General features: G+C 37.6%; 3 protein-coding genes across 6 annotated transcripts; 2 read left to right on the top strand and 1 right to left on the bottom strand.

Moving 5' to 3' along the window:
• Positions 1–348: 348 nt before the first annotated feature.
• Positions 349–4,530, bottom strand: trim35-28 (tripartite motif containing 35-28). The gene is made up of 7 exons (XM_007553737.2): positions 4,425–4,530; positions 3,820–4,341; positions 2,864–2,959; positions 2,385–2,615; positions 2,246–2,268; positions 2,019–2,137; positions 349–1,915 (listed from the first exon to the last, which is right to left on the bottom strand). The coding sequence occupies exons 2-7, from the start codon at positions 4,231–4,233 to the stop codon at positions 1,380–1,382; spliced, it is 1,419 nt and encodes a 472-aa protein (XP_007553799.1). The 5' UTR covers positions 4,234–4,341; positions 4,425–4,530; the 3' UTR covers positions 349–1,379.
• A 5,218-nt stretch (positions 4,531–9,748) lies between these two features.
• Positions 9,749–23,505, top strand: LOC103139225 (C-X-C chemokine receptor type 3-like). Of its 3 annotated transcripts, none has more exons than XM_007553735.2 (4): positions 9,749–11,066; positions 14,992–15,039; positions 21,609–22,016; positions 22,091–23,505. In XM_007553735.2, exons 3-4 carry the CDS (start codon positions 21,618–21,620, stop codon positions 22,808–22,810), a joined length of 1,119 nt encoding a protein of 372 aa, XP_007553797.1. In that variant the 5' UTR covers positions 9,749–11,066; positions 14,992–15,039; positions 21,609–21,617; the 3' UTR covers positions 22,811–23,505. The 3 variants fall into 3 exon arrangements, with proteins under 3 accessions (XP_007553797.1, XP_016527808.1, XP_007553798.1); XM_016672322.1 differs by lacking the exon at positions 9,749–11,066 and adding an exon at positions 11,361–11,586; XM_007553736.2 differs by lacking the exons at positions 9,749–11,066; positions 14,992–15,039 and adding an exon at positions 20,369–20,486.
• On the top strand, positions 15,068–19,920 carry LOC103139224 (C-X-C chemokine receptor type 3-like). Of its 2 annotated transcripts, XM_007553733.2 has the most exons (3): positions 15,070–17,515; positions 18,239–18,634; positions 18,717–19,920. In XM_007553733.2, exons 2-3 carry the CDS (start codon positions 18,239–18,241, stop codon positions 19,452–19,454), a joined length of 1,134 nt encoding a protein of 377 aa, XP_007553795.1. In that variant the 5' UTR covers positions 15,070–17,515; the 3' UTR covers positions 19,455–19,920. The 2 variants fall into 2 exon arrangements, with proteins under 2 accessions (XP_007553794.1, XP_007553795.1); XM_007553732.2 differs by having other exon boundaries at positions 15,068–18,634.
• Positions 23,506–25,716: the final 2,211 nt, after the last annotated feature.

Raw genomic sequence — 25,716 nt, 5'->3', positions numbered from 1 at the left:
TAGCATTTTTGGAATTATTTTCTTCCTTTTGTTGGTCTATTTTACATAAAAATCTTGTATATTGTACTTAACATGGAACAAGGAGTATGCTTGGGTTCTTTCCAAGGACTCCAGCTTCCTCCCACAGTCTAAAAATATGCATGCATAGTTTAATTTGACTCTGTGTGATAGAACTGTCCAGGGTGTAGTTGGCCTCTAGATATGCACCAGAAAGAATAACTGGGTATTTAAGATGAATGGAAGAGTAATTTTTTATTATACTGCTAAAATTGACAGTGAAATCTTTAAGAATGTACCCGTTAGTGAAAATATTGTCATCGACAAAAAAATGCATCTTGAATCCAGAGGAACAGTCTGTATTTCTCCTTTAATGAGACAAAAAGAAAACAAGAACATTTTAAAATACATCAATGAAAATTTGAACAAAGTGTGAAAAAAATAATATCAGGGCACTATATAAAGAAGAAAATATAGTTGAACAGTAGGATAACTTATCAAAATGCTCATGGATTTTGAAATACATTTGAAGCATATTGTAGGACATTAAAATATGATTAGTATGAGAGAAAACCCATTTTATTGAAGTGTTGGATAATATTTTCTGCGTTCTGATTCAGTTTACACTGCTTTAAGTTTCTGTACATTATAGTCAGGAAAAAAAGAGAAGAACATGAGCTTCCTCATAGAATCAATTCTGATCAAGCTAGCACATACTTAAACACCACAACCATTAAAAAAAATAAAAAAAATAAACAAAAACTAAAACACTTAAAATGATTTAAGAGCCCTGCCAAGATTTAAAGTGCAGAACTTTGATAGACATTTTTGCTTTAGTTTTTTCTAAGGATTGAATCAGACACCAAGACGAGTAAAAAGGCAAGTATGGAGTTTTGATTTGGCAAAAACACAAAAACAAAACAGATATTAAAAGCTAAGTGTTTCCTGTGGTACAATTATAGTTAACATGGTCACTTGTTCATTTTCTTATTCTTGCTGCATAATCATTTATTATGAAAAAGGCACAGAGGCAAAACTGCTTTTCATTCTCAACATGAACCCTAAACAGCGAGTTTTACTTTATGCACAAATAAGTTCTAAAAGAAAATCTTAATCGTCATCAAAATCTAGCTGATGTAGCATTTAGATGTAAAGACACTTGGACTGTCAGACACTTGAAGATGTCTGACAGTCTAAAACACTTTTGGCAGCAATAGCAAACTAATATTTTTGTTTATTCTAATTCAGATTCTTTTAGCACAGCAGTCAGGTGTACAGACCTAACTTTGCATTAAAAGCTTTTTTTTTTCTTTTTTTAAGTTAAATTCATCCAAAATTTTATTAACTTGAATCGTTCTGTAATACTGTGGGGAGGAGGTCGCTTATGATGTGTGCACAGCTATTTTTCCAGGAGCCAGAACCATAGGAGTAGCATGAAGGCCAGGGCCAAAAATTGGGAATATTCTCCCTTCAAACTTGTGTGTAAGAGTGACCAAGTGCTTCTCTCTCCCCGCATCCCAGAACGACACCTCCCCTTTGTCCATATTTAGCTTGATGCGTATCTTTTCAGGACCCTGCGGCACCATTACCTCTTTACGTTCATCAGTGAGGACAGTGTACACCCCTTTACTCAGCCCCAGGGCCCACACGCCACGACTTGAAGAGACCGTGAACTTCTTTTTCCGGGTCAAAACCTCTTTGCACACTCCCAGGATCCACTTGGGGTTGTCACCGACAATGACGTCCCATTTGTGTTTACCGGTTTTGTATCCTTCAGTCGCCATGACGAAGACGATGGGATCAAAGCGCTCTCGGTTGTCAGGGACAGTCATCCGCTCTGAGCTCTCCTTCATGGTGGTGAGATCAGGGCTCAGGGACAGCCACGGGGAGGCCGTGTTCGGGTCGAGCACCACTGGGTCTGCACAGACAAAGAGAAACATTTACATTTCCTTCCTGCTTGAAGGATGTTTCACTTCCTCCATTTTACTTGAATAAAACCCAAATTATTTAACTATACATACAATATTTGATATGATCCTTCATGTCCTTCCATATGTTGAAGCCCAGTGAGCCAACATGCTTGCCCATGTTTATAAGGGAATCATAAAGAAAGGCTGGATCAGGTTCAACCCACTGGGCTCTGTAATACAAATGAAGATAATTAACAAAAAACAAAAAAACACACACACAATCAAATGTGTTTGTGTTTCATACTGAGATCCCACCACATATTAAGACCATGACTTACTGTCTTTTTACATTCTGGAAATTCTGCAACAAAGAGGAAGACAGGAGAGGGGGTATGAGTGGGAAATTAGCCTTGAAGCAAGTTTTACAATAAAACCCAAACTCAAAATGAGATGGTAAAACAAGCTGCCCCTGGTTACCTTCAGGAGGGCCAAATCCTCATTTCCCATCTCTTTCTTTATGGTGTCAATGAGGGTCCTTAATTCTTTAATTTCCTTCTCTGTCTCCTTAATAATTCTCTGCATGGTTTCGATCTTTTGCGTCTCATCAATGGACAGAGCTTCCAGTCGTTTGGCCTCTTCCTGGTGAAGAACCATGTGGAGTCGCTCAAATTCTGCCTTGATCAATTTTTCTGCTTCCGAAGCCTGATGCTGTGATGAGTTGGACAGAAAAAACAAAACAGTGTATACAATTTCTCCTGGTGTCTACAATGGAAAATTGTAGAATTACATTTTTTTAACTTTTGTAAAGAAAAAAATATCACTGATTTCCAACCAATCTGCGTTTTTGCCAGTCTAATTATTTTTGCTATTAAAACCGTTTTGTCTGAGTCTTATTAATCATTATTCAAACTTTTATCCCATGAATCATAACATGAACCCTGTGACAGTAACCTTACCTTGATATACTCAACTGCATTGCTAAACTTCTTGTTCATTTTTTTGTGCAATTCCACTTTCTTTTCAAAAATCTGAACTTTGAAGCCAAGCTCCGCCTGAAAAAGCACAAAGAGGACAAACATTTAGCAAAAGCAGAAATATTACGTTTACTTCAGTTCAGACCCACTGCATCTTAACAGATATAATCTAATTAACATCAAGATTATGAATGTCATCAATAGGCCAGGGGTGGAAGCACAATGTCTTGATAAAACTATTTATTAAACTTTTACGATGTTATAGCTGTCTCTACATTCAATGAGTTATAAAAAATAGAAACTGATTTGATTTGCCTGATAAAGTGGAACGGAAGCACACAACTGTTGTCTTGAAGTTTTCTTTTTTTCTTTTCTGTGGATCTCTAGAGTGTCTCTACGAATCATTAAGGTAGGCTGGATTTGGCCCACAGGCCTTGAGTTTAACACAATGTGCTCCAGAGCAACAAAATAGGCCAGCGCATGTAAAGGAATTCAGCTAGACAGGTCTGAATTGAGTTTTACCCCAGGCGGTTTTTACTGCTGTTAAACAGGTTTGTGTACCAGAATAACCCCATCAGTTATTTCTTAGGTACCTCATATTCACCTATTTTCTTAATTCTTCTTTTTCATCTGAGCATCTAATCGGCCACTGATGCATTTCTAGACGGTATAAAACAATTTACATGAAAATAAGGGGGCAGAGAATTACGTCTGGACATCAATATTGTTTTCCATATTTATGCAGAAATGAAAAGTATTTGAAAAAAAAAAAACTTTAGGACTCAGGAAAAAATTTAAACATATTTTGTTATATTAGCATTATCATTCCTCCATGTATTATGTCTTGTAAATTTATTTAACAGTGTATTATAGAATAGGAAAACACGTTGTCTGAGCTTCAGTAAAGAAGACACTCCAAAACTGTTAGGCGGCTTTACCTTGCACATGGATGTGCCTTCTTTCAGGGACCACAGCCTATGTCCGATGTGCTGGGAGGCACAATCCACGCAGACCGGCTCCTCGTCCTTCTCACAGTACAGCCCCAGCGGCTTCAGGTGCAGGTTGCAGAGCTCCTCGCTGGGTTGGACCTGAACGGGCCGTAGATTGTTCTGCTTGAGGAAGCTCTCGCAGGCGTCGTTGAGGGCTCGGTTACTGATAGCGCTGCCCTCCTGGTAGGGAACCCTGCAGACGGGACACGTCCTGTTGTTGAACTCCCAGCTTTTCTGTTGACATTCCCGACAGAAGCTGTGGGAACAGGGCAGCAGGACCGGGTCCCTGAAGATCCCCTGACACACAGGACACGTCAGGTCCTGCCGGAGAGGCAGAGTGTCCTCGAACATTTCCTCATCCATGCTTCTCAAGCGTTTTGGTCCCAACCAGTTGTTAGGCCTACTTTCGTTTTTTTAAGCCACGCAGACACACTCGACTTTCTTTCAGTGAAGTCAAACAGCCCAAAACCTCTGTTAAAAAAATAAAATAGTTATTCCATGGACAGAGAGAAATAATACATGTAATGTTAAAACCCGAACTAAATTCGTCTTACCCTTTGGATTGTTCGTTTCCGCGTTCTTCTTCTTCCTCTTTTCTAAAATGGCGGATTACAAGCAACCTTTAGGTGGATACCGCCACCTATCGTACATGAGCAGCATTAACTCACATTCATTTTTGTATCACGAAGATAAATAAATAATGATTTCCTTACTATACATTTACTCTTGATTTTCTTCAGCGCCAAATATTCCTTTAAGACTCAATTCCTGTCCTGCCCTTACTATTTTCCTAAATCTGTCCCTTTCAGGTGCATACTTCACAATGCATCAATACATGTTCATTTCTTTCACTCCACACCCCTCTCATTCATTATTATTTTTCCTCTCAACTAAACACAATATACGGCTTATGTTTGACCTACCCTTAACCTCAGCATTAACAGATCAACAGAAGAGAGGAAGTGGTTAGATAATACAGGCCAGCTGTATCCCACGATGCCACCTCGACAAGTACAAGTGGTTGAAGACAGAAGGACTCTGGCTAATAAAGTCACTGATAGATAATGTTTCTCTTCCCATGGAAGAAGCTGATACTGAACTGGAGAGTTTCAGTGACAGACTGATGTATCTTAGATGCACAAAAGAGTGTTAGCATCGGTCCTTCCTCCCAGCAGCTGCAATATTTTATAACCATCACTGCTCCCAACAAACTCATTCAAGTAGCCTTTTGTAATATATGCCTTTGTACCACTTGTCTGTTTGTTTTTATTCAGCTATGACCAACAGATGGCGCCACTGACCATTACCAGCACCACAGAAACAAGGTGATGATCGCTTAAGATCAAAAATATTCTTAACACAACCCGTAATCCACTTTATACACACATGGTACCACATTCTTTCCATTTTCATATGATAGACTGAATAGTTTTAAGAGAGATGCTCAGTGCCTAGGATATTATTTTATCATCAGACTTTGATTTAAATGTCTCCTCAGATTTCTCCCTGACCTGTCTACTGTGTTTCTTGGCTTTTATGATGCGATTTATTCACTAGAGTTCTCTGGCCAATGTCAAAGGCCTTCACAGGTACATTTTCACTGAAATAAAATTGTACGCAAATGATCTCCAAGTAGGTGACTTTTAAAGCCATGTTGTGCACAGAATGCTGTTTAGGGTTATCAGGATAAAGATGATCGAACAGCAGATTTTTAGTGTCTTCAAGATTTATCCCATTCATCATCTTCCTTCCACATTTTCACATATTAATTCATTAAATCTCAATAAAATACAACACGATAAAGTTTGTGATTACAGACTGAAATAGATCAAGGAGGGGGATTGCTTTTGTAATATATACTGTCATTTTCATTTAATTAGAATGTCATTGAAAAGTTGATTTCTTTCAGCAACTCTATTCTCAAAGTATATAGATTAATCGCACAAAACATTTTGCATCACATCAGATCTACAGAAAAATTCAGAGTACAAAATTTGTGTCATTAATGTCAAACAACTCAAACAGGGAGAATTTCCAAACACTTTTGAAATAAGATTTCAACACATTTATTAACATAAAATAGATGCCTTTCTATAAATACTGTTTCAGTTCCAAAATATGATGAGGTGCGCTGGCATTGCTTTGTCGCTGTGGAAACTGCATGACTCAACCAACATGCTTCATTTCTTCACTTGTTTTCTGGAATGAGGGCACACTGCTCCAGTTCAAGCTAACGTCTAACCGGAGAGGACATGACCTACTTGTGGCATCTACGATCTCCAAGGCCACAAGTGCAGTTCACTTAGTGGAGGTCTTCATACAAACTGTCTTCTGTTTCGTCCATATATTTATCATCTTTCATTCACTCCTCCTCACTTTTTTTTAGAGAATGAGAGAAGCAGAGAAAAACACTTTTCCACTCATCGCTACTTTTAAAAACAGATTTAGTCATACAGGGTCTTTAAACAAAAGACAGGCATGATGTCCGTTTACATTATTTAACTAAATGTATCTTATGTTTCATGTATTATTCTCAACTATAGTCAGCTCAAAACATAATTAGGTGTTCAAAGAGCAGTTTGGTGCAATGTTTGCAGTGCTCTGTATTCATTGCTCTACACCTGAGATATGGTGTGACTTCTGTGGTTATGATGCCTTCATAGTCACGCCAGAGGGTGCATCTATTACCAAAAATTCACGCTTTGTGCACATTCATCACAGTAAAAGTTAACACCTTAAGTCTACCAAACTCAAAGCAAGGTCCGTAATGCACTCTAATTACGTTTTTAGACATCAGTCTTACTAGTCGTCCATGTTAAAAGTCGTCTCATTGGTCAAGTTGAAAATCTCTTATATGCTTCAGTTTTTATTTTAATAAAATCTTTTTTTCCACCCTCAAATTATGCTGACATAAAAAGGGGCCCCACTAATCACTGAGGCAACTTTTATTTTGGGGGACAGGATGAGGAACTTTTGGAGAGTTTCATTTCTCATATGCTAAACTCAGGCCATGAAATACCAGCAAGCTACGGGAAACAGGAAGATGCTACCAAACCAAATACTGCAGAATTTCTTTTACACCCCCTTGTTTTCCATTCTATTGTCAAATATGAGCCATGAATTTTAAGCAAATGTTCAAAAGCACACCAACACATTAATCGAGAGGTTTAATGTGGCTTCTCATTCTGTTTTTTTTAAATATATATATTAATGGTTTAATGCCCACATCATAATCTGCAGACTGGTTTCTCTTTTAGTCATGGAGTCAGTTAATTATGCTTCTAAAATACCTACCACAAAATGTGGACAATGCATCAGAATTTAATGAGACGCTGCAAGGCAAAACGTAAAGTGGAAATTTAAAACTTTTTGTGAATCATGAATAAGAAGCTGTAATTGTGACCCAACAGCACTAACCAATCAGAGCATCAAGCATCATAAAAGCATCAAGCCAAATGATTAATACACATTAGATTTTTCATGTGACATCAACAAATTACAGCATATTTTATTTGGGATTTTTTGTAGTAAATCAGTACAAAGCAGTGCATTATTATGAAGAAGAAAGAAAATGGAAATACTGTTTTCACAATATATATATTTTTTTTTACAAGTAAAAATCTGAAAAGTGTGGTGCTCATTTGTATTCAGCTTCTCCCTGCCCAGCCTGTCTGGTTAGGCAAACAGAAATGAATTGGTAGGTTTGTGGCTGTGCCACATTTTTACATTTTTAGGGTGAACATGCTGAAAGGGATTCATAATATATCTGAAACATGGGATAATGTTTTATTGCCCAATTCTGCTTTCAATTCCTCCCCAACTTCATTCCTGACTTTTCTGGTGTGTTCCTATGTCTTTATGAAGTGGATTACTCACCAATTTTTTTCAGCAGACCTTGAAAGCCTTTACTGAACAAATAAGAAATAAATACAAGCAAGTGGACTCTAATTTGGTGCCATTACATACTTAAATTATTTTGTTTTGGAGAATCGGCATGGGATAATTAGTGCAAATATTCAAAATCAAATTTTTATTTGTATTTCAAAATTAAAGAACAATATATTATTTTCTTTCCACTTCACAATGATGCAGTTTTTTTCTCTCAATGCAGAACATAATAGCTGAATAAAATGCATTCACTTTGGCTGTAATGTGATAACATATAGTGAAAGAGGTGTCATGTCTTGTTGTAACGTCAGTATGGTGTTCAGACCAGGTCTGTATTCGGTAAAACAAAGTGTAAGAATGTTTTCGCAGTCGTCACAGAACAAAATGTCACACAGGAAATCCACAGGACGGCTGTGGGTTTTTGATGTTAAGTGAGACTCTATAAGTCACAAATGTGTTTTCTTTTTAAGAGTTTACTCTCCAGATGGGGATTTTCTGCCAGGGACAATTTTAACGTAGGAGTTCTATGGTGGTCGACATGATTATAGTTTGACTGAAAAGGCTGACCACTGTCATCATCTCTGACAATACATTTGAAAGGACAGATCTATTTTGGACATAGTGGGTTATATCCCTAAAAGCCAAAAGTAGAGTTAAAATTAGAACATAGTTAGATGTTAAAATGGACTAAAGTGTTTATCCCTGTCATCTATCATTTCTACCCATTCTTCTTCTACCACTCAGTATCCTCCTCTTTCCTTCATAAGATTTACTATCAAAGGTCAGAACTCTTTCCAAAAACGTTATCAGATGTTATCAGAAGCCAAACATGCTGAGGTTGTGGGTGTGTTCCTGCAAACTGCATTCCTGGCCACAATTGTTTCTTTAGCTACTAGGATAAAAGGAACAGTTCCCAAGTTCTGGTTTCATCACCAAATCTATGGATCCATTCACCAAGAACCTCAGAGACAGTTGTCCCCTGAATAACATTCCACCTAGAAGTCGTTCTCTACTAATTTGTCATTTCAAACTTCGCCCAGCCTGTTGATTCTCCAATGTTCTGTACCTTTATGGCACACAAAACTTTGCTGCACACCAACCATCCCTCTTCCGACCTGGAACTGAAAGCCTACTTCATTCTTCCTCTAAAATTATGACTCATCTTCTTAAACCTTATCATTGTTCTAACTTCTCCTATCCTCCCAAGAACATTGTTGAAATATAAACCAGTTTTTTATTTTTTTTTATTTTTTTATTTTCACTTTCTTTTTAAGTAAAATCTTTATTATTCATTCTGAGTACTGCATGTGATTCTGCATGTGGGTCAGGAAACTTCATGACAGTGAAACAGTCATATACCTGCCAGTTTTTTTCTTGAAACTGCAAACCTCCTCATCTGTAAAGAAAGTTTTGAAATGAGTCATGGTGGTCTTGTTTGAGTTACATCACAAAAAACCTGTTGATCTTCATGAACCACAACACAGCTTATTTAAGCATATGTACACCCATGCACACACGTATATTCACATACACTACGGTTCTTCAAATTAAGACCTCAGTGGTTGGTTTTCTGTAACTTTTAGGGTCTATGCACACCTAGAAAGTCCTTTAGTCCAGACCAAAAGCGAACTTCATTTTTTTTTCATTTGGTGCGGTTTGCATTCAAATTGTGCTTTTTAGCAAGCGGACCATGCTTTATAAACAAAGCCATGCTGGTTACGATCACTGCTGCCATTCGACAGAAATAAGGGGGGCGGGAGAGATCATCACAGACCTGGAAAAAACAAACTTTGGAAGTCCTGCTTGTTGCATTTTTATTGTGCACCTTTGTATTGTTATTAAAACTGCAATTACTGTCAAAAGGATCTCATACAACGCAGGCTTTGCAATGTGATATAAATTTTGGAGCAGTATTGGCAAATTCGGCTGCAAGCTCAATGAGGTGAGATGAGGTGCTGCAGCATCGCTAAGCAGAAAACTACGGATCAGATACGTTTCAGAGGATACAGTAGCAAGGTTAGCAGCACTGAAAAATTCATTTTTACCATAATGCCCAGCTCCGGTGGCTCATGATGTCCAAACACATGTACATTTCCTGTATTTGGTTCAGATGCCGGTCTGTATTTACATCTGAACCAAACCATACTAGAATTAATTTAGGAGTGGGGCAACATCACCTCAAAAAGTGGGTCTCGGTCTGGTTGTTTGGTCCGCACCAGGATTTGCTTGTATTATATTCACACCTGCACAAAAAGTCAAGACCAAAGGGGAGATTCTCCAAATGTGTCAAGTGTGAGTAGATGTGTCTGAGCATCAACACACCTGAGTCAAATAATGAGGCCATTAGAAGGAGTCTGGAGAACTTGACTGCACACTAATTAGGAAATTCAGCCATTTGATTCATGGGTGCTGGACCACTGATGCATCTAAAAGTTCTTTGGTCATTCTCTGGATACAAAAACGTCCTTCTGATTCCTCATTTGACCTGTTTCTTACTCCACTCATATTTCTCATTCACCATCCTACCAGTACTTTTAAAACAGCAGTTTCTCCACTGAGTTAAATTCAGTCTGAATAATTCCAACTCACAATATACGTCACAATTAAAGTTTATCCTTAAGAGCCGGTAATCAGACTTACAAGGATAAACCGAATCCATCTACACGTTGTCCTAGTCAGTAAAATTTTTCTCAATATAATTTGACAAAAAACACAAATAATTCTGCTCTTTTTGTTTCTATCATTCAAGTTTTATATAGCGCTACTATATGCTGGAGAACGGTTGTGTTTTTTTGTGCACGTGTGAGATCGTTTCTCACACATGAGAGGATTTCTGCTGGAGAGGAAGGCCGACCAGCTACAGACTCCACATCTGTTTGTAATTATACAATCTGCTGGAGCTTTAAGAAGCTGTCTGTGACCAGTCGTTGCACAACATTCAGTCTTTCCTCATAGAGTCAAGTCAGCCATATCTTGTGAATATTTACTTCTTCACAGTTAGCAGTAAATAACTGTGCTTTGCTCCATGTTTACTCTTTGTGCTTTTTTTGCCTCTGAGGTGGAGCTCAGTCTAATGGCTTCCACGCCTCCCTCCCTCGATCCTAACGTCAAACCTCTTCCTTGTTATGATTCCGTAAGGATATCCATTCCCTCCATGATCATCCACAGCAGCTCTCTCACTCTCAGCTTGCCTGCTCTCTGATGCACTCTGTTCGGGAACCATTTGGAAATTACCCGGGAACTCAGTCAGTACCAAACATAACCAGGATCACTCCCTCCCTTCAACATTTGCTCTCCTTCCCAGAACCGTAAGTCATTATTGCTTAACTGCTTTACAAAGATTAATTTCCAAGTTGGCCTCACCTTTCCTAACCATTAGACTTCCCAGATCCCTTCTCCGGATCAATCTGTACCCTCAGTTCTCTCTCTCTCTCCCCATTGAGAATCTACATCTCATTTTCAAGAGGGACCTAGGCAGAAATCTGGAACACGTACACAACAACCTGGTTACATAACCTGGTTATAGCTCTACGTCTAAGTAACATATCTAAGCTCAGATTGTTTGTGTTTGTAGTGACCAAGAGAGGTTGCCAAAAAAAAACAAAAAACCTACAGTTCTAGAAATCCATATTTTTGACTCTTCTTGAAGCATCACTGAGAGCTCAGTTTCTCTTATTATGTCTTTTGAAAAATTGAGGAACAGCAGCAACATTATCATTGAGCTAGCTTTGCTTGCTATCAACCCTGCATAGCAAAGAAAGACCATGGATAGCGCCAGAACTATTGACACCTGTGTCTTCAACAATAAAGACAACGGTGCATGAGTTGGTAAGTTAGACTTTTTTTTAATCCTCTCTTACCAAGAAAGAAATGGTAAGTTTTTAAATGGTCACGTTGTCCTTTTGTTTGTTATGAACATTGTTAGTATTGCCTTAGTAACACTGCAGCTCTATGCATGTGCACGTCAGTGTGTGCTTAAGGTGTTGCAAAGAACAGCAGACTACTTGCCTTACTGCATCCTTCATGCAACCAGTGCTTAGCCTCAAATGAACAAATAAACACCATTGCTGTGGCCCAGTCCTTACTGGGATAGTCCAAATATTAAACGTAGTTTAATTAAAACAGAGCAAAACCTGAAAGACTGAAGTAATTCAGAAAACCAAAACTTCCCACTTGAGTTTTTACTAAATAACTCCAAAAAAAGGAAACATTCTGTTTACAGAAGTAAAGAAATAGCTGTAACCCCAACTTCTGTGTGGTTGCAAAGCACTTCATTGCAATCAGAATATTTTTCTCATGAGAATCGACTCCTTTGAATGTTGATAGATTGATTAACCAAACATGTGGCGGTATTATCTACTTACTTGGAATAAATTGACAGAATCTAAGAAAAAACAATCTGTTGTCTGACTGAACCCAACATGTTGATTAATAACTATGTCGGCGAAATTAACTTTGCCTTCTGAAACTTTTCTGTCATCCTAAGCATTACCTGAATCCTGCAACAAATTTTCAGATTAGGATTATGCGACTCTACAATTACGTCACAGCAGGAAGTTGAATGAGCAACACTGATTTCAACCTCTGCATTTGGACGTATAAATGTGACCAAATGCATTTATTTTTAATATTTTTTTCAACCTTGGTAACTTGACTAAAAACAAAACAGAATTTTAGGAAACAAAACTAGCATGTGTTTTGTTTCTTTCACTTCCTTAATTTCTATGGTTTCATAGCGTCCTATTTAAACAAAGCTTAAATTTAAGAGCACACTTGCTGTTTACACATTTAATTCCTATTAAGAAGTGTATATTTGAAATGGATCGTATTCTATTTAGATGTAGTGTGCTGCTATTGGTCACATGGAATATATCAATCCAGTAACTTCCGAACCTTGAGAGCTAATCATTTGTGACAAGTTCAAAGTGTGCCAAGAGCACCTTTGTGGATATTTAGATAAACCACTCTGTTCAGCGGCTGCATTTTGAACCACAGAGGATACCAGCCTTCCCCTAACATGTGAAAACTGTGATGGCACCAAAGACAAAGATACAAACAGCTTTGCTCAAACAAAGTCTCTTAAATAGTCTCGTTGCAGGGTGGAAAAAAACAGACACTGCTTCGTGTTTCGCAGATACTTGCGCTTCCACCTGCCTCTCTGACCACAAACTGAAGAAATTACTGCAGAGCAGACAAGGAGAGAAAAGGTGTGAACAAACAGGAACCTTTTGCACATAAGCTGAGTGAAGGGGAAATAGACATTTAAATGCAATGCTCTGACAGGTGTCATGTTGCATGCATCTGTGGCTGTGCAGACGGGAAAAGCAACACCATGAAAAAAAAAGGTGTGATGATATATCTGAGGTTCTGAAGAGAGTGACAACCTCTTTGAAAGGGTATCTGATGAAATCATTAAACGAGAGATTTAACACAGATAAGAGGCACAAAAATAGATTAAGAGTATTTTTTATAGCACTTTCATTATGATCGGTTATAGATAACTTCATTCATTCAAATTTCACTCCTTTGGATTTGACTGTGTTGTCAGGTGATTGATTACAAAATGTTTTCATGCTGGTATGAATCAATTTCCTATATTCCCCCCTACTACATTGAATAGCCTTTTATTCTCTTAATATGTCATAAAAATAAAGGGACAGACAACATAACCATGATCATATATTTAAACCCATCCTTCTTATCTACAGTTATTTTATTTTTTTATGAACTTATGCGAGCAATCCAGGTTTCATTTGCAGAGAAATAGGTCTCATTATGACTAATGTCAAGTTCTAGTTTCATGTTTGCTGTGCTTTGCAGTTGTCTTGTTTCTCCTTCTCTTGCAGTTTGCCCTCTTATGTATGTGGAACTCCATTTCTTTGTTTACTTTTTTTGGGGAGTTATTGGTCATAAATTGTTGAAGGTGAGAGAACAATAAGATCCCCATTTTACAAAATACTGTAAAAGTCAAACCTGTGAATAAAATCCAGAATTGTATTTCGATACTTGCAAAGATTTGGAACGACACTGGTCACAAGGACATTTTGTTTTTCTTGGTGGGAAAAAATTTAGAATCAGTTCTTGGGCATGCACTAATTTTCTAAGTATTTGGAATGCTCTTCATTTATTCAACTTGATCCTCTGTTAGCATGTAAATTTCTATATTTTCTCTGACTTTGCAAAATGATCTTTTGTGCCTATTTTCTTCATTAATATTTCACTCCTTTGAACGTAGGAATTTTATTAGCAAAAATAACCCTAAAACGCTCCCACATCATATGTTCTCTGAGTATCTGCTGACAATCCTTCACTATCATATTGGTTAGCAGCGCATAGGTTTAGAAACTGGTTCTTCCTCATGTGAGGTTAGTGCGCAGGGCAGCAAAACCAGCACTTTTTCTTTTATGTTCAGCCCGCGCCAAAAGAGCAGCTCGTCAATCAAAGTCTGGTATCTGTTGGAAGTGTTTACTGCAGTGGTGCTCAAAGTCAGTAGAGGGCCAGTGTCAGAGTAGCTCAAATTGTTGAGAGTATGAAGTATAAATACATCAAAATCGGCCAAGCACTTCTGGGGCTGTTTACAGAGGCTACAGATCTTGGTACGGCTATGCTGAGTTCGAGTGCCATCCTCGATTCCTTTTGCCGTATGTCTTTCCCTCTTGCTGTCAGATTACTGTTGCCTAAAGGCCACTAGTGGCAAAAATTATGTATATAAAAAACAAACAACAATTGACACCGTAGCATCATTTTTATTCACGTCCCGAAAGTAAATAAATAGATATGTAAAATGACGATGACTAAAGATCTGTTGATTAATTGCCTTGAAGCCAGTATCCCTGCAACAGATTGTCTTCCTTATAAAAAAAGACCTTCTTCAGGGATTAGGTTGAGTTCATGCCAGGGCCAGGATAAAATGGCTTGGTGCAATGTGCCAACAGTCAAACCAACATGGCGGTTGGTGGTTTTGTGAGTTTATGATGTGTCGGGTAAATCCGTTCTGTCTTTCAAAGCAGTTTTTACTCTTTGTTTCTTCTTTCAGTACAGAAGGGTTGCTGATGATAGCAGATGAATCAGTATCAGTTCTATTCAAATTGTACTGCTGAAAGCTTTCTCTCTGTTACCAACTCCAGATGTCTGTTGTTTTTCTCTATGTCTGAGCCAAAGTAACATAGGCATTTGACAATAGCTGTAGTCTTCTTGCATACCTCTAAAGCAGTGCTTCTCAAACTTTTTCAGGCTGAGGACCAAAAGAATCGATTCGCTTGGGAACAACACTCTCAACAGGTATGACTTGGCTTCCTCCGATCATATAAGTAGTGCTGATGTTGTTTTCGTTCCACTGGTGTTTTCAGTTTTTCTCTTGAGTGACCCAGTTTTAAGCCACATCTCCATTCTTGTTTTTAAACACGATCCTTTGGTAAGCTAATTGTACGCGTCACACTTTGAGCTCACGTCACGACAAATCAACAGTCGTTTACAGGCAGTACCCTGCGGACAGCAAAGGGCGGCCGTGGACCACCAGTGGTCCAGGGACCACAGTTTGAGAAAGGCTGCTCTAAAGGGTGGCGCCTCCCCCCTCCATCCTCAGACACCTGTCTAAATGTCATATCACACAGCAGATGAATCAGTTGTATCAGTTCTATTCTATTCTAAATGTCATATCAGACAGTTAGACAGTTTTGTTTGATTTGGACGGGTTGTAGTGAAATATGTGAATTTCGCTCTGGGACTAATAAAAATATGTACATTCATTCATATTCATTAGTATTTAAACTTTACTTTCATCCCACATGTGATACAAGTTCGATTTGACATTTAGCATCAAACTACGTATGAGAAAACAGAAAACAGACCAATAGAGTTTCAGTAGCTTGACAGGGCAGCAGAGAAAAGGTAGTGTAATGCAGTTTTACCATAGCAAGTAAAACACAGACTGTATTAAAAAATAAATCACTACATAGCATTCTGTCTGGGTGATGCAGTGTTTGGGACAGTGACTGGAGGTATAAAGCATATGAAAAAGAGCAACAAAACTAGTTAAAAGTTGAAAGCTTTAAGAAATGTAACAATTTCAATGGCAGTTTTTGTCAAAAATGGGTAAATAATTGCTCTCAAACAGACTTTATCAGTCATTAATCGGGTCTCAATAATTACTTGCTCCTTCTCACTGTATGAACTTCCAAATGAATCCTCACTTAATGACTTGAAATTGGAGCTGGAGATTGTACTATTGCTTTTTTTTTTAACTCTCAAGTTATTTTGTGATGCACTGAAATAAGTTGGCGCATTTTAATCACCTATTTTTCTTCCTTAATTTGATCTCAATGTATTTATCTCTAAACAACTGCTGAATGTTGGCCAAATCAAAGAAAGCTGAAAGCTGATGAAACTTCCTCTTCTGAAAAGGAACTAGCAAAGGAAAATACTACGACATTAGATAAGTATGAAACGTGATTTTCCTGAATTAGTGTGTACTCCATGTGACTGGCCAGGAGACTCGCACATGATCTAAATTACAAAATTATTTAAATTCCTGTGAGAAAAGCTGACCTTAGCCATTCCAAATGTCAATCAAAATGTTCAATAAGAACATTTTGTGAACATGTCAAGAAGTTGTAACATCTTACACTTCCAGAAACTATTGCAAAAAATAAAATAAAAAAATCTGATGCACTGTCTTCGAATCAATATTTTTATGATTGAAGGTTATTTATTTGAACAAAAATGAAATTGTACAACTAATTTAAATGACCTAAGGGAACACCCAAAGACACAAAATGTGACGACTGATGAACATATCCACCCAGCTACAAAGTCAGCACTCAGGATCAGGCATTTCTCTTCAAGACATTTCTTTTAAATTGGTTCAGAATCTGAAACATAGTTTGTAAGTAAATGAAACTGATGAGTCAATCTCAGGTTGAGTGTATTGAAATTCTGGAAATGTCATAACATCAGATCTTCACATATTCGCTTCTGTATGGTGGTTCCAATTCATTTGTCAAGGTAAGGCTATGACCTACACAGATAACTTTACGCGATAATATTTCCCATTCAACATAATTTCAAGAGTCACAATTTTAAGAAGCTGAGAAGACTTAAACTTCTCACTTCTTAAGTAAAACTGTGCTCTATATACCATACAACATATGCTCTCAAGATCTTTTCTCACCCACAGCAGATCTGTGGCAGCAGAAAGTGGATTAGTGAATCTGTCAAAAACAAAAACAAACAGAAGCAAAGTTGTGGAATAGTTTGTGTAAAACTCGTTAAACCTGCAGCATTTGCAAACCCAGTTCAGGAATGGTTTCTGAGGTACGTTTTTGGTTCACAAAAACTAAGTTCTGGTGATCTGCTAAACTGGGTTCTGCATATTTTTTTTTTTTATAGTTGCTCAAACGTTTTTGAATCCATTTGACAGATATGCAGGACAGACCTAAGATAAAGTCTTTGTCAGTGTTTTTGTTGTTGCTTTAAATAAACCTTAATTAGTAGGACTTCTTCAATTAGATTTTCTAAATACACAAAGTTTAATGTTTAATAAGAAAAAAAGCTAAATCCCCCCCAAAGCTACTCCCCACTCACTTGAAAGGTGTTACGTTTGACGCTGTGGTTCTTGCTGTGGTGTTTTTTCTTCCTTCTCTCTCTCCTCGCTCTCTCTGTGGCTCCCCTACATGCTGTTAATAGCGGCACTGGATTGTAATAAGCACATTTCTGCTGAGCACCTGCGAGACCTACAATATCTGACTGATACAAATTGGTAAGTTATTTACTTCCTTTTTTCAGAATTGTCCTACTTTCAGTACATAGTAAGCCATTGATGAGCATACGCAACTTTTTATTTTATAAGATTAACTTTCAAATTTGTTTAATTTTATGATTTTAATTTTAAGTTACAGCCCAATAAATCTTTCGCATGTTCTGCCATTATATTCTGGAAAGTTGACTTGTGATTCAGCAGGTGTGCAGTTACGTTTCCTTAAACAGTTGTGATTTAATGTTTTAAAGTGTTTTAAAGTGTTTTAAAGCGTGAACATTTTGTTTTGACAGTAACTGATAGGAAGTAGTAGTGTGAAATATGGGGCAATGACACCAAAATTGATGGTGACAAATGACGATGTGCTGATAACTTTTCGGTATTCATAATCCTGAATATTTTTATGCAAATTGCAGAAGATTGTTTATTGTAATAATCGTGTTAATAAGAAAAAAAAGATAACTATGAATGTTATTATGTTATTTTTCAAAAATTTAAACCATATTTGATTAAACCAAACTAAAGTGTTGCACTCACTAAAGTGAGTGTCATAAAAAGAAAAAATCCTTTTCCTCACAGGCAGAAATATTGTCATGCTTCAGTCAAAACCAATGTGAAAATAACTAAGTTGGAGCTTAACAGACTGATAGCACCCCCATGTGGTTGGATCCAAGCTTAACAACTCAACAAACAAACCAAAGTAAAAACTTTCCTTTTTCTTTACAGATGGAAAAGATGAGCGAGGCTATGAATCCACCAGAAGAAGAATACTGGTGGATCGACATTATTGATAACTTAACAGACTATAACTATTCTAATGATATTGACATAGAGGGAGGAGATGTTTGCGACCTGAAGAATGGCACATATTTTGAATCCTTGTTTATACCAACTCTCTACTCGGTGGCGTTTGTTGTTGGTGTCTTGGGGAATGGACTTCTGCTGGGAGTCCTCTTTCAAAGCAGGAAGCGTTGGAGTGTGACAGACACGTTCATCCTTCATCTGGCCGTATCAGACGTCCTGCTGTTGTTGACCCTGCCTCTCTGGGCTGCACAGGCTGCAAGTGAAGCCGGATGGGAGCTTGGTACTGCCCTTTGCAAGATTACTGGAACTGTTTTTACGGTAAGAATTTTACAGTTGAAGTGACACCTTGCTTAAATGTTCCCTGTATTTGATTTTTTGCTTTGATTTGTTTGGATTTCAGATCAACTTCTACTGTGGGATTTTTCTCCTAGCCTGCATCAGTGTTGATCGTTATCTATCCATCGTCCACGCTACCCAGATGTACACCAAAAGGAAGTCTTGGGTTGTTCATGCGAGCTGCGTTTTGGTGTGGTTGTTTTCTGCCATCCTCTCCATCCCTGACTGGATCTTTTTAGAAGACACGGAAGATGTCAGACAAAACAGAAAGTCTTGTGTTCGGGAGTATTCAAAATACACAACAAATGCAGAAAAGATGATGAAATTAAAAATGGCAGCACGTTGGCTGTACCATGCTGTAGGCTTTTTATTTCCTTCATTTGTTCTGGTCTTCTGCTACTCCTGCATCCTGTTACAGCTGCAGTGCGGCTCCCAAAGTCTCCAAAAACAGAGGGCTTTCAAAGTCATAATAGCTGTTGTGGCAGTTTTCTTTCTTTGCTGGACGCCATATAACATGGTACTTTTGGCAGACACAGTTCAACAAAACAACAATACAGGAACATGTGAGACAAGAAACTCTATGGACATAGCTCTGACTGTGACTTCGACTTTGGGATACCTTCACTGCAGCCTCAATCCCATCCTCTACGCCTTTGTGGGTGTGAAGTTTCGCCGACAGCTACTCAACATCCTAAAGTCTATGGGCTGCAAACTGAAGACAAATATAAAATTAGAGTCTTTCACCAGGAGAAGCTCCATTTGGTCAAATTCTGGAGAAACCTCCAACTCCATTGCAGTTTAAAAGGAAAAATATATAAGCTGCTTGTTTTTACAAAACAGACTCTCAAACATGTTAAAAACTGACAAGAGGACAGATTCTTCTAAACATCGATTAACTATCTTACTGGACAGTGACATTAAAGGACAGTGGCATTTAGCAGACATGTTTTCCCTATTTGGCACCATGCATTTGTTATATGTCAACAAGAAACATGATGTTTTTGTATTTTCTGATAACCAGGCAGCTACCGGTATGTAAGATATGGTGACTTGGGTTACATTGTTACAGTGTTTTATATACTTAAAGGACATTTTGTATATAGTTTCTTATTTTGCTACATTTGATTGCATTAGTTTTATATTGAATGTTTAATTGTGGAATAAAAACATTTTTATTCTTAAAAAGTGTGTTTGATTCAGTTTACCATGAAAACTTGCAATCTTTATGTGAAGTAATAATTACTAAAATAAAAAATAATGAAATATAAGGTTGTCTGCTGTCTTTGTTTATAAAAAAAATTGAACACCACTTAGTTACCTTGGACAGGTTGTCATTAAATTTTTTTCACACTTAGGTAAAGCAGAACATCGGCTTTGTGATTTTTTTTTTTTTGTGGTTTGAGCAACACGCACATTCTACAAACTGAGGAATTACTTGTTCCTTTATGTCTGGCACCACACCATTTTCAGGAATTCCCACAGCTCTTCTTCCAGTTAAAATCAATTGATAAAATCTAAATACATTCATGCTTTTGCTGTTTGGAATAAAACTCAAGATAACACAGCTGCACTTGTTTCTGGATCGCAAGTAAACAATCCAATTTAAACAGGAACATATGAACCTTAATTTATTTTTGTCAATTGTAGAAGATGGGAAAATAAAAAGGCTTAAAGAAATCTACAAAAGTTCCCCGTTTGTGGTCTTGGTCAAGAGGGGATTCCTTCTTTGAATGGATAGTTCCTCCTTCAGTTCTATTGTAAGCCATCCAGAATCCTTTCAAAGCCATTTCTGCCCAGTTTGTGTGACCTACAGCATCCAACAACATACAGTTTGGTAAGATAATTTATGCTGTGTTTATTTTTTAATGCTCAGATCTGATTCTTTTTGTACTTAAATTCATTTATAAAATTATGTCATTGATTTAAAAAAAAACCGTTTGTTTCAGTTTCAGTTTAGGTATTTCAAACTAGAGTAAACATAATAACAATAATGAATAAACTACACAGTGTTTTACAAGTATTGCAGGAGTGTTGAAGTTGGAAAAAGGCTTCAGGTCTTTCTGTGTGAATTTAGCTTCACAGTTGTTCTGTGGTTTCTCTGGATCCTTCCTGTGGTTCAAAAACATTCACATTAAGAGAACTACTAGTTCTATACTGACTGCAGCTTTCTGATTTTGACTGTGAAGAGGCCACTGTCTTAGATCACCAGTGTTCCCCGGGAAAGACTTTTTTAATCTTTAACTCTGAGCTCAAATGAATAGGTACAATAAATGAGTGAGGGAGATTTTTGTTATAAATTTTAATGTAGGTCTTTGAGTCTGTGGTGAAACACCACCACTGATTAAAAAAAAGTGGTGGCAATAAACCAATGGGGTCATTTCTGCTTCAAGGAATAAACATTTATTAGACATTTACCATAAGATCAATCAGTCAATCAATCAAATTTTATTTGTATAGCACATTTCAGCAGCAAGGCATTTCAAAGTGCTTCACATAATAAAAAATAAAAACAACATGTGACATTGAATGAACAGTGAGAAAAAGAAAGAGATCTGCATTTCTTTCCCAATACTGCCCACCCATATTTCATTTTGATGTGTGGACCATTTTCACTTCTCAGTTTCTTCTCGGTTTTTCCTTCTATAGTTCACGGAACTCTTCATTCAACTGTAAACTGGACAGGATTCCCAGTACTGGTATCTTAGTGAATCACCATTGGTAGGAGGAAAGCTCTAGTCATTTTGCTGCTCTATGGTCCAAACCTCAGGCAAATGTATATTGCCTGAGGTTGTCAGGAGGCAATTTAAACAGAAATTTTTCATGGATCTGATTTTTGCTGAGATAAATCCATGGTGGGGCGACCACTTGGACTTTTGATACATCTTATGGTTGGTTTCTAACTTCAGAACTCGATGAACAAACCAACACTAAGTAAAACAATCTTCCTTTCTTACAGATGTGAATTATGGAAGCTGCTGTGACATCATCAGATGAACATCCATGGTGGGGCGATCTTGTAGATGATTTACCTGATTACTATGGCAACGATTCGTTTTATGAAGACAATGGTTACGAGGATGCTGATGTTTGCGACCTGACCAAGAGTATGGATTTTGAGGCGGTGTTCATCCCAGTCCTCTACTCAGTGGTGTTTGTAGTTGGAATCCTGGGAAATGGATTGTTGATAGCCGTGCTAATGAAGAACAGGAAGACCTGGAGCGTGACAGACACCTTCATCCTTCACCTGGCTTTGGCGGATGTCCTGCTGCTGCTGCTGCTGCCGCTCTGGGCTGCACAGTCTGCGAGTCTGGCTGGATGGCCCTTTGGCACCCCGCTCTGCAAGATCACTGGAGCCGTGTTTACAGTAAGAATGTACAGTGAGGAATATTAGCTGAAAGTGCAACTATGTCTCAGTGTTTGACTTCTTATTACTTTCAGGTCAGCTTGTATTGTGGGATTTTCCTCCTTGCCTGCATCAGCGTGGACCGCTACCTTTTCATCGTCCATTCTACCAAGATGTACACTCGCAGGAAGCCCTGGGTGGTGCAAGCCAGCTGCTTGGTGGTGTGGTTAGTCTCCCTGATCCTCTCCATCCCTGACTGGTACTTTTTAGAAGCCGTGGAAGATGTGAGACGAAGCAGAACAGAGTGTGTTCATAACTACTTTAAGATTAGTCCAGAATATTTCTATATCTTGAGAATGACAGCCCGGTGGCTGTACCACACTTTGGGCTTCCTGCTTCCTTCATTTGTTTTGGTCTTTTGCTACTCCTGCATCCTGTTGCAGCTAGGGTGTGGCACCAAAGGCCTTCGAAAGCAGAGAGCTTTCAAAGTCATCGTAGCTGTGGTGGCTGTTTTCTTTATCTGCTGGACTCCACTTAATATCACACTCATTGTGGACACAATTCACCAAAACAACAATAGTGGAACAGCATGTGGAACAAGAACATCTCTGCAGATAGCTCGGCTGGTGACTGAGAGTTTGGGGTACCTTCACTGCAGCCTTAATCCTATCCTGTACGCCTTCGTAGGGCTGAAGTTTCAACATCAGCTGCTGAATATCCTGAGGTCTATGGGCTGCAAGCTGAAAACTAGTTTAAAATCTGAATCTTCCTTTTGGTCTGAGTCAGCTGAAGCCTCAAGCTCCATTGAAATCTGAAAGACTACATTGAGGAGTTTCAGTGTACTCATCATCAGAGGCATAAATATAATAAGTTTTACCATTTTTGTCTAAAGGAATAGCCAAATATCCAGACATAAATATCGCAAAAGGTTGTGGAGAGATAAATGATGTAATTTCTCTTAAGCTTGCAAAGTAATGTTCATCTAAATACATTCGTGCATTTTTGCTCAGTCATATCAAACCTCCTGTTTCCCTTTATGTAGAAAAAATAATTGGTTGCAAACACATGTACCCATTTTTCATTTACTCCAATGTTATTTCTTTTCAGTTTACATATCTATACTTTGTCTTTATGTTGCAAAGGCTTGAAAACCAAAGCCAAAATTCTTGTTTGTTAATACAAACTACGTGAGTAGAGCTGATTCTGATTCTAATTTTCTATTTCTAAAATGTTACAAACAAGACACATCTGCTCCAAAAATGGTTTCACAAAGAAAACTGAATCTCTCTCTGCTGATGCAGGCTGCACAAATTAAAACAAGGGATTTCACTTTGAGATTTAAGAGGTATGCAGATTCCTCTCTCATATGATGCAAGGCAGATAGAAAGCTAATGACAAACTGTCTCAAGCAGAAATCGAATCACACTGAACCAGATACTTTTTATCACAGTTTCTGTTTGTGGTGAGTAAATTGCTTCTGTTATATTTTGTAAGCAGATTAAATAATAATAATAATAATAATAATAATAATAATAATAATAATAATAATACATTTATTATACAGTTTTGTTTGATAGCACTAGTCCTTCAAAGACAAAATGATTTTTATTTTTAAACAAACAGCTCTTGTGAATCATTGACAGATTACAATATGTGGTGCTACTTTTATAATGTTTCTTTTTGCACAGTCTAAAGTAAATAAATTGTGAAATGTGGATTTAAGCTAGCCTGTTTTTCTGAACTATGAATGCAGAAAGATAAATGTTTTCAAGGAGAGAAACTTTGGCTCAGTTGCAGGGGGAAGATGATGGAAAGTATTTTTTTAATCGGTTTCAGACAAGTGCGGTTGTTTGGATCATTCTTAATTCATTCCACATGTTTTCATCTGGAGTTGAAGCCAGACTGAGAGCACAGCCAGCACCAGTTCTTAAGAAAAACACTGTTTGAATCTGATTTATTATGCATGTCTACCTACGCATTTAGAATCATCCACAAACATTTTATCTAACTGTTTATTTTAGAGGTATTTAGTAATAAATACATCTGTGAGAATATTAATATCAATTTGACACTTCAAGTACGTATTGCGTCTTGAAAAAGTTGAAAGAATAAAAAAGTATTAAAATATATTCATGTTTCATATTACCCTTGATATTGTGTTTTTTGTGTTCAGTGAAAGTAAAGATGGTTAACAATTTGATATCAGAGATATGGAAGAATTACACCCCTGTTTTATCTCTTTTTTGAATAAAAAAAGATTTACTCTGGACATTTTTGTGTAGTTTTGTTGGGTTATAATATCAGAAACCCTGAACATATGAATCTGTTCATGTTTGAAAGGATTTTTACAGATTTCTAAGAGATCTGCAGTTGGACGAAAACTGAAACGAAGTCCAACATGCTGCCGTTTCTGAAGAAATCATTAAAACCTCTTTTGAAGGAAACTGAAACAAAGTGGAAAAAAACCAAAGCACATCCTCAGCCTCAAGTTTCCGTTAAAATGTCAAGAAAGGTGAAGAAAAGTTTCTCTGAGTATGAACCTTATAAAAACTCCCACTGTCAGTCTCTTAATTTAAAACCCATTTACATGAAAATGAAACCTCCTTTTACAACTGATCGGGGGTGGGGGAGAAATTACAATTAACAATCCTAGCAACTATTATTCCAAGTTTAAAAACTTAATTCCTGATATACACAAATTTTTCTGTCCAACATTTTTTTATGTCTTATAAAGAATGTACACCCCCCCCACACACAATTACTTCAGTTATAATTTAAGAGTGGTCAGTGTCTATGCCCATATTAATTTAATGTTTTTAAAGGTTTTGTTGGCTTTAGTGGCCTTTATTTGAAGGTAGTTTGACAGGAAGGAGGGTTATGAGAGAGGGGGAAGACATGCGGTAAATATCACTGGGCTGGGAATCGAACCTGCGACCACCAGCATAAGGACTAAGACCTCAATACATGGGTTGTGCTTTGCCCCTGTGCCACCACAGCACCCCTGAAACATTACTTTTGAAGTATGAAACAAAGTTGGTCTCAAATAAAAGAGCTGTTGACTTTTAAAACCATCTTGTCTGGCTGTCCAACAACTAATGGTTAAATAAATATTAGAGAAAATTCAACCATTTTCTGATATTTATTTATTTATATATATTCTGAGGCAACATTTTTGGTAACCAGGTATAAAAGTTTTTTTTTTTTTTGACAGATTGACGACTGTATAGATTTGCAAACACCATGAGAAACAGTGATACATCAACAACTTGACTTACAGCTTCCTCGTGTTGCAAGTCCCTCCCACATTCAGCTCCTCCAGACTAGCGGCAGCAGCAATTAGAAAACACCTGATGTAACTGTGTGTCTTCTGAACTCATCACATAAACTACCGTATTTTCCGCACTATAAGGCGCACCGGATTATAAGGCGCACCTTCAATGAATGGCCTATTTTAGGACTTTTTTCATACATTAGGCGCACCGCATTATAAGGTGCATAGAATAGACGCTTCATACTCTATTATTACACATCCACATTAATAGAGAAATGGTCCCGAGTACTTTATATAGTAGGCTGGCCCAGTCGTTGTTTCACTCACGGTGTTGGTGTTGCGATATTATGCCCAACTGCTTTCTGGGTAACACAGACCACCCGACACGCTGCCGCTGCAGTCTCTGTCTCTCTTCCCCTGCCCCTCCCCCCCCTTTAAATGTATTATCAA

Source organism: Poecilia formosa, unplaced genomic scaffold (genome assembly GCF_000485575.1).
Source record: "Poecilia formosa unplaced genomic scaffold, Poecilia_formosa-5.1.2 Scaffold59, whole genome shotgun sequence".
NCBI classification, from domain to species: Eukaryota; Metazoa; Chordata; class Actinopteri; order Cyprinodontiformes; family Poeciliidae; genus Poecilia; species Poecilia formosa.
Note: the sequence above shows the minus strand (reverse complement) of the source record. Positions and strands in the feature narration are given on the sequence as shown.